The 9,260-nt window shown below is 44.2% G+C and overlaps 1 protein-coding gene across 1 annotated transcript; it reads left to right on the forward strand.

Moving 5' to 3' along the window:
• The first annotated feature begins 836 nt into the window (after positions 1–836).
• CCN3 (cellular communication network factor 3) lies at positions 837–8,748 on the forward strand. The gene is made up of 5 exons (XM_033125670.1): positions 837–1,200; positions 1,330–1,555; positions 2,652–2,906; positions 4,111–4,325; positions 7,222–8,748. The coding sequence occupies exons 1-5, from the start codon at positions 1,117–1,119 to the stop codon at positions 7,516–7,518; spliced, it is 1,077 nt and encodes a 358-aa protein (XP_032981561.1). The 5' UTR covers positions 837–1,116; the 3' UTR covers positions 7,519–8,748.
• The last annotated feature ends 512 nt before the right edge of the window (positions 8,749–9,260 follow it).

Genomic DNA, 9,260 nt, shown 5'->3' on the forward strand with positions numbered 1-9,260 from the left:
AGAGATGACAAGTGTTCCTAGCAGCCATTTTTGAAAGTGGATGCCAGGTGGAAGAGGGATTTTGTTTGCTAAATCAGGCAAATGCCTTCCTCCTTCCTTCCCTAATTCGTTGAGGTTTTGAGGTTTTGACCCTGGGTGAGCAGAACCTACCTTATCAACCCTCAAAGCCTTTTGTATTTTGAGATGTGCTGTTTTACATCATCCAGGATACAACAGGTGTTTCAAGCTTTTTATGTACCAGGAAGAAAGTTTTTATTTACCTCAGGCTCTTATATTTTTATTTTATTATGTTTTACTTTTATTTCTATCAAAGTTGCACAATTGGGGGTTTAAGAACCAGTGGGGCTTGGGATGATTAGACTCAAAGGAACTTTGCCATTTAGCCAATAGCAGCACCCCTCCCCCCAGTCCTAACAATGCGATTCTTTTCTCTTTTCTCTCCCCCCACCCCACTTTCGCTTTCTTCTTTCTTTCTCCTTTCCTCCCCTCTTCCCCTCTACCAACACATCCAAAGAGTGCCCTAAACGGTGACAAACTTGCACGTGCTTCCCTTATGACTAAGGCCCTGGGCCTCCAGCCAACCCCCCGCAGATGGCCCCAAACTTCAGGCATCCCTTTAGAAGAGCCCCACGTTTGCAGCCCTGCGAGGAACTGCCAGGGCGGAGATGTGTGGTGGGGAGTGGCGGCGGTGTCTTAGTCCTGGGGGAAGGCAAAGCAGCTTCCAGGAGGAAACAGGCGTTTCCTTCCCACGCGCTCAAGCGAGCCCTGGGTCCTGGCCTGGGGACTCCACCCAGGCCCTCCCGGCGCTCAGGGACCAGCCAGTTGCCACACACAGGCGCTCGCAGGCCCCGGGGCCGCGCCCTAAGGAGAGCAGCACCCAGGGCCAATTGCCATGGCAACCCCGGGGTTCATTCCATTCCCCACCCAGCCGATCCCCCCCCTCCTCCCTGCTCTGCAGCCAACCGGCTTGTGAGCGTCCCTGGAGCGCGCTATAAAACCTAAGCCGGTGGCGCTGGGGAAGGGAGGCCACCGCCGCAGGACCTGGAGAAAGGCGAGCAGAGCCAATTCACAGCGTGGAAAGTATCCTTTCGTAAAACGGGAGGAAAAAGCCTAAGCATGCAGGGTGTGCAAAGCATGAGTCTCGTTTTGCCTAAGCAGTGCCTTTGCCTGGCTTTCCTGCTCCTCCACCTCCTGGGACAGGTAAGTGCTGCGCACCCTTCAGGTGCCCCTGGTTGCTTTGCCTTCCTAGCGGCCCCTGCTGGGTCCCCTGGCCGTTCCGCCTTCAATTGTCCCTACTGAGAAGTCTCTCCATGTCTCGCCTGTCCCCAGGTTGCTGCGACTCCCCGCTGCCCCATCCCGTGCCCGGCCCAGTGCCCGGAGACACCACCGACGTGCGCCCCCGGGGTAAGGGCAGTGCTGGACGACTGCTCCTGCTGTGTGGTGTGCGCCCGCCAGCGCGGCGACAGCTGCTCGGAGATGGAGCCGTGCGAAGAGAGCCGCGGCCTCTTCTGCGACCGCAGAGCGGACCCCAGCGCTCAAACTGGCATCTGCATGGGTAATCCTTTCCCCTCCACAGCTGGTCTCCTCTCCCGCTGCTGGCTGCAGCTGCCCGCTCTTTCTTCTTCTTCCCCCTTCCCAGAAGGTGATCCGCAAATAATAATAATGAAGATGCAGTAGGTGATGTTTACGGAGCACGTTACTGTGTGCCAGGCATGGTCTGTGGGGCGCTTGGGGTTTTGGGGTGCGCTCCAAGCCAGAGAGGAAACCTGCCCTGCCCCCGGAGGTGAGAAGCATTCATCACTTGCCTCCCTAGAAAATAGTCTAGATAGATGGGGAGCAGGGCAGGGCCAGTGAAGTCGTTTCCTTTGGACACTTCCAGGGGGACTTTTGGGGGTGATGGAAGCTTGGGCTAACTCGCTAGCTCACAGTTCTCCCCACTGCAACCCAGCAGGTTTGTTTTTACACCTGTAATTGTCCTATTTGAGCCAAAGCCGCCCCTAATCTCCTGGGACGACTATGTAACCCCGTCTGGACTGTGAATAAAATAAAATGCAGGCAACCAGCCAGTCCAGGCTGGTGAAACTTAATTAATTGGGCATCAATTTTCCACGTAGTGCACCATTTAGTTGGAGGCTGTCCCTGCCTCCCTGGATCAGAGGCTTGGAAAGTCTTTTACTTTCTTCTCTAAACTAGTGATGATTTTTGTGCTGGCATGCCAAGGAATCCTAACGCTTTTCCCAATTTGACCAGTTAACCTATTTGGAGAACATGAAGTGCTTCTCTCTCTCTCTCTCTCTCTCTCTCTCTCTCTCTCTCTCTCTCTAAGCTGCTGGAGTAGAAGAGTCTAGAGAAGTTCTTGCAAAATTGACTTTATCATTGGGAACAACGGCTACGGGGCTTTGAGAGAGAGTGTCACTTCTCATGCTCATCTTTCTTCATCCATAAAATGAGGAGCAGGTTTGAAGGTTTCTTCTTGCTCTGGGAGGCCTCCATGAGGACATCTTTCTATTGGAGATGGATAAGAAACCAGATTGTCTCAACTGAAAAACGAACAACCTGGAGTTTGGAACTTGTTCAGCTTCTCAAAGGCATTATGTTCTTGTTTTTCTCTCTCCCCTTCCCTCTCTGCGCCCGCTTCCCCAATATTCTAGCGATAGAAGGAGATAACTGTGTGTTCGATGGGGTCATTTACCAAAGTGGAGAGACCTTCCAGCCAAGCTGCAAATACCAGTGCACCTGCCAAGATGGGCAGATTGGCTGTGTGCCCCGCTGTGACGAAGACCTGCTACTACCCCAACCTGACTGCCCGGCTCCAAGGAAAGTTGAAGTGCCCGGGGAGTGCTGTGAAAAGTGGATCTGTGACTCAAATGAGACAGAAGCATTAGGGGACCTGCATGCCCTTCCAGGTGAGAAATTCAGGGTACCTGAAAGTGATCAGCGCACAGGATACATGCAGGCAGGAAGCATGTGTGCTCTTTTGGAATTGCAATGAGAAACTGGCCCCAGTTTCTGGTCATTCAACCATGGAGTCCAGATTGCCCACTGAGATCAAACGCATCAAGGGTTTGAATCCCACCCAAGTGATTCAAGTACATACACAGTTTCTCCTAAAGAGAACCTGCTGAGTTCAGTGGTTCTTTTCAGCAATGGGGCTGATTTTGTCTTATTTGCATGACTACTATTTACATTTTAGTGCCTCCCACTTGACGCTTATTAACATTACAAAGATAAAAGTTAAAAAAAATCAGTTTCTTTTGTGGATTCTGTGTACTATGTGTGTGCTCTCAAGACCAGCCTCCCTAAAGAATGCTACTCATCACTGGACAGGTGTCACAGAAAAATGTCACCTTTCCAGATGCCATAGGAAAGGTCAAGTGACACTTCAGGATCTTTGTTTTGCTTTGTTTTTGTTTCATCTTATAAAGGAAATAGCTTTTGGGGGGGGGAAAAATTCAAGAGCCAGTAGAGAATATTTTAGAAGCCATTAATCAGCCAGATTATATATATACACCGGCACTATGCAGAGTTCTACAGATGTTCTGAGATCAGAAATTATTAGCCATGCCTTACAGATAGAAAAACTTCTATGCAGAAGAGATGTGCCCCAAGCCATGACACTAAATGTTGAGACAGGACTTTCTTGATCAAATTCCAAGTGTCTATATCCCATAACCTAGACAACCAATTCCACCTCTCTAAAGCAAACTATTGCTTTCATCACTATTTCGAGTTGGTTGGTTCTACGTACTCATCCAATGGAAATTTTATCATGGTCCTTTTTCTATACGAACTCACATACTGAAAACACGATAGTTTATGGAATGGTGGTCGATGTTATGCTGTTCTATATTCTTAAAACTACTAAGCTTCGTAAAGACAGGTCAGACCGTCATTCCACAAAGATTTCTTGAAGGCCTACAATGTCCCAGGCATTGTGTGACCTTGCAGGATTCATAAATACAGAGGTCCAGTTCTGTCACTCAGAACACCTGAGTGTAGGAGGTACAGAATTGGCTGAGACATTCTTTCTACTGATGATGGGAAGGACTCATTGGTGAGCCTCATGTTTTACTCAACATAGCTGTCTGTCTTTATTTCTACATCCTATAGCCTACAGGACAGAAGCTACTCTGGGAGTTTCTGTCTCTGATTCAAGTATCAACTGCATTGAACAGACCACAGAGTGGAGTGCATGTTCCAAGAGCTGTGGCATGGGTTTTTCCACCCGAGTCACCAACAGGAATCCACAGTGTGAGATGGTAAAGCAGACTCGGCTCTGCATGGTGCGGCCCTGTGAACAAGAGCAGAAGCAACCAGCAGAAAAGGTAGGAGCCTGGAGCAAACCTCCCACCACAGAGGAGGAGGCCTGGTCTGGATGAGGCCTGAGCTTTAGGAAGTCACTGTGACTCTAATGGACCAGACATCAGTTCTCGCTGGCAGTTAACCCTAGAGGAAAAACAGAGAGGTTCCTGAAGTGAGTGAGTTTACCTTCTTTACATAGTATTGAAATATCCCAAGCAACTCACAGCAGACCCACAGGTCGAGGGGCCAGACAATTATCACCAGGTCCCCCGTTGAGAAGTGTGTGGCAAATCTCATTCCATTCCTGGAGAAAACTGCCTCCTCAATTGTCAAGCGTAGTTGATTTTAGAGAGGTCGTGTCTGACCTCAATCGACTTCACCCCTTAGGTTCAATCTGTAGCAAGCAACAGAATAGGAATTATATCTGCCTTACTCACCCCGCTGTCCTCAACATCCTGGCTGGTACATAGTGTGTGCTTGATAAAAAATTGTTGATGAAGAAATGAATGGGTGTCTGGGAATTATTTTCAGTATTTTAAGAAGCCTAGTGAGACGAGCACATTTGCCAGCGTAAGACGATATATGCCAAATAAAATAGCACATTTCTTTCCTTTTTTGCTGGTATTCTATCAACTCAGTGTGTTAACACTGAGTATAGGCGTGCAGATCAGAAGCTTGGATTGGTTCCTGATGACGTCACGGGCTTTGTTACCAGAACCCTAGATAAATGCAATGCCCAAATTGAACTATTATATGGCTCCTTCTACAAACTAAGTCCAAAATAAAACAGTCCCTAGCAATGAAAGATATACATATCTCTACACTGAGGCAATATCATCCAATGCTTAAGGGTGCAGCTCTAGAGGCAGCCAGCCTGGCTTTCAATCCTGGCTTCCCACATGAACTAGCTGTGGGATCTTGGGCAATTTTCTTAACCTCTGAGCCTCAATTCCTTCCTCAGTATAATGGAATCGTTGACAGATAGTGTATCTCAAAGGTGTCATGAGGTTAATAGAATGAGCTGGCAAAGCACTGGCCATAGATTATTAATATTAGGCATCATTACTTCAAATTTCTAGTTGATGCTAAAATAAGAGAGTCCCTCGTGGTTGCATTCGTTATATGACTGCGGAGCTATATGACTTTTTCAGGTCCATTCTAACTTTATGTTTTTTCCACCAATTTAGAAAGAACCATTAGAAACACCTTCTCCCTAAAATTATATGCATCTCCCTACATTTAGGGGAATTCTAACATACATGGAACATAGTCACGCAGGTCCACCCAAAAAACAGTCTCTCTCTGCCTCTCTGTCTCCCTTTCTGTCTCTGTCTCACTCTCTTACACACATCCATCCATACATACACACGCATACACACACATAAACATATATACCCACACAGACAGATATTGTTAGCCTTGTACTTTTTTGTGAGTGTTGGCAAGAATATACACTAAACATTAAATATGAAAAAGGAAGAAACAAAAAGCCCTTAAATATTATCAAGGACACAGTAACTTCTTTATTAAATAAAGAAGTTTCTATGTCATGCCTCTAAAATTTTGCTTTTTATATTCTTTCTTTAACCAAAATTTATATTTTTTTCTTATAACTTACACTTAGTTTAATACTGGGAGATACTATATTCAAAACTATATATATATTATATATATATTTCATAAAGATTCTAGAGATTCATTTGGAATCTAGGAAAACACTAGCATAATAATCGTTACTTCCTTATCAAGACATTCTTAAATGTTGAGACAGTGCTTCTCAAAGTGTGGTCCCCAGACCAGCAGCATGATCTAAGAACGTGTTAGAATGAAAATTATTGGGGCCCACATCAGCCCTACTGAATCAGAAATTCTGAGTGTAAGGCCCAACAATCTGTGTTTTAGCAAAACTTCTAGATGACTTTGATGCACACGAAGTTTGAGAGCCACTGATTTCAGAGAATTCCAAGTCTCATCACCCCACAAGCTGTGGGCTGTGCCTGGGAAAGTCGAGAGCAGTGGAGGATTGTGGCAAATTAGGAGGAAAGAAATGTCAGTGGGAAACAAACATATTGTCAATTCCCTGCTGAATTACCAATATCGGGGTTCCCCAGCAACCATTACAAATGGAATATTGAATAAATTCTCTACTTGCTTGGCCTTCATGGAAAATAACCTTAAATCATATTGTCTTGGACTTTCCTGAGGGTATTATAGAAGGAATGGACATTATATCAGCCAAGTTCAATTAATAGATGTTTTCTGATCACTTTACCCCTTTGAGACTCCATTTTTTTATATATATAAAACTTGGGCAATGGTTCTTTATGTTAATAATTGTTCCTTGTATGAGTGAATGTTGTTTATAAGGTTAAGTGAGTTCATGTTTGAAAAATATTTGAAACATTAGTAGGCTTGCAATGATGCCAGATTTATTCCCTTGCTCTTCATAACACCTAAGAATGCATTTGGCTAACACCACCAAACCCTGTTATAGTGGCTTGAAAATATAGGTTTCTTTGTCACACATATGTTTTCACCCTTATGTTTATCTCGACAAGGTCAAAAGATGGTTGTGCCCAATTAGGCATGGTTTCCACATTCTAGGCAAGGAGAAAAATGAACGCTGGAAGTAATAAAGAACTGTAACTGTCTGAACGAAAAAGGATTTCCCAGAATCCCTTGGTTTATGTATCATTGGCCAAAAGTTTGTCACAAGGCCATCCCAAGCTGCCAGACATTCTGGGGAAGCGAATACTTTGAGCTGACCACGTTGCCCAAACAAAATTAATGTTCTGTTAGCAAAGAAGAAAGAACAATGGATATTGGGTAGACAAGCAGCAGGTTAAGTCCAGACCCCTAAAATGGTCCCTTGGAGGAACGGTAGCCATCCCATGCATCACTCCCTTTCTTCTTTCTTAGAAAGGAAAAAAGTGTCTCCGTACCACGAAGTCACTCAAAGCCATCCACCTGCAGTTTAAGAACTGCACAAGCCTGCACACCTACAAGCCCAGGTACTGTGGAGTCTGCAGCGATGGCCGATGCTGCACCCCTCACAACACCAAAACCATCCAGGTGGAGTTCCAGTGCTCCCCAGGGCAGATCATAAAGAAGCCAGTGATGGTCATTGGCACCTGCACCTGTCACAACAACTGTCCTCATAACAACGAGGCCTTCCTCCAAGAGTTAAAGCCGAACACCAGCAGAGGGAAAATGTAACGTGGGTCCCTGGAGAAGCACACCTAGAGGCCAACTGTAGCTACTGCATGACCCATCATCAAAAGCATCGAAGAAAAACTACGAGAATTATTATTTCATCCCCTGAGTCTTATGTATTTTCTGTGGTCATATGAGGTCAGTTCTATCTGTCTTTTTATTTTTTTTTTAATGAAAGACATGATTAACTGTAAACTTGGAATCAAAGTAAGCTCAGGAGAGTGCTTAGGGATGATTTACTATTCTATCGTGTTTACTGCAAATGAAAATTTCTATAAATTTAGGAAATCAGATCGAGGTTTCACTGTGTGGACTGTATCACGTTACACGCATCTTCTTTTGGTATACACTAATGCAATGTCAAGAAAATGTCACTGTGATGAATGACAGGGTCCAGGATCATACTGACCATGTCATCATACAAATATCTTACCATCTATTGTGGTTTGACTTGAGGGGTCTCTGTTGAACTCTTTTTGAGTAGCTCAACTCTGCACTTCCAAGTCTTAGCTCCAAGGAAACATAGCTCTTCAACTTGAAATTCAGAGACTATTATTTTGTTTGTTTGTTTAGTTGTACGCTAGGAAACGAGCTGTATCTACAGTAATGGAATGTTTGTTAATTAAGTGGACTGGTGTCATAAACTTGCTCCATTTCAAATAAATTGACTCCTTTCCAATAGAAAGAAGCTGAACAGAAAACACCCTCCAGTACACAGATGACGATGACCAAGCCCTACCAGCCCTCATACGTTTGTATATACTGTAGTCTGCTGGGGCTCACTAGATTTTTGTTTTTTTAATTCAGAAGTAGAGTGTGTCAGCAGAGATCCTCTCATCTCACTGATAAGTAAACTGAGGCCCAAAGCACCTGATTACAACTCTTGATGACCTTCAAATGTGCCGGTAGTAAAATTTTGATAAAGAAGGACAAACCAACATAGGGTGATGGCATAATAACATAAATTTTATGGGAGTTTAGCATTTATTGTAGACCTACTCATAAGTTTTCCTTGGGTCCTAATTATGCACACTCACAAATAGGACATGTGTATACATATGTGTAACTAACTTGTCAGGTTATAAGGTAGACTGCAAACTGAAATGTATGCATTCTTCTAATGTCACCATATGTGTTCAACTTTTCTCTTTTAAAGTATTTATATAAATATAAATTATACATTTTTTAAAATATTCTTTTTACTTTCTCTACTTGTCAGACATCACTAAATAAACACGATCTTATCAATGTGTGACTCTGCCACTACTTTGTACTTACAAGTTGTTTACTGAAAATATAAAAATTACAATTTACAAATTAAATCAGACACCAAGCAATAGCTCCCATTGAAAGCAAAGTGGATAATTTTAGATGAGCTTACAACTTACCAAATGGGAAACAAAATGTAGCTCTTCCTGAGTTAGGTGATTTCTACTGCCACGGCCTCGAATATTCTCCATACTGTGTACTCAAACGAAAGTCTCGAGCCTTCACATGTTTTCTGAACAATCTGCCAGACACTTCTATAGAGTAAAAACTGAACTTCTTGTTGGACCAAGCAAAACTTACTTCTCTGGCCTCCTTATCCAGTTAAGGGGCTCTCCATCTTCCCAACAACCAGCTTAAACCACCAGCATTATTTCATCATAAACTTGCTCTTGCCAGATGTCCAGAAAAGCCTGTTTCCAGTGGTGATGCAGAGCAGAGCAGTGAGCGAGGCTACTCTTTGGGCAGTGTGAGAGTCA

This window comes from Rhinolophus ferrumequinum, chromosome 14 (assembly GCF_004115265.2).
Source record: "Rhinolophus ferrumequinum isolate MPI-CBG mRhiFer1 chromosome 14, mRhiFer1_v1.p, whole genome shotgun sequence".
Taxonomy (NCBI): domain Eukaryota; kingdom Metazoa; phylum Chordata; class Mammalia; order Chiroptera; family Rhinolophidae; genus Rhinolophus; species Rhinolophus ferrumequinum.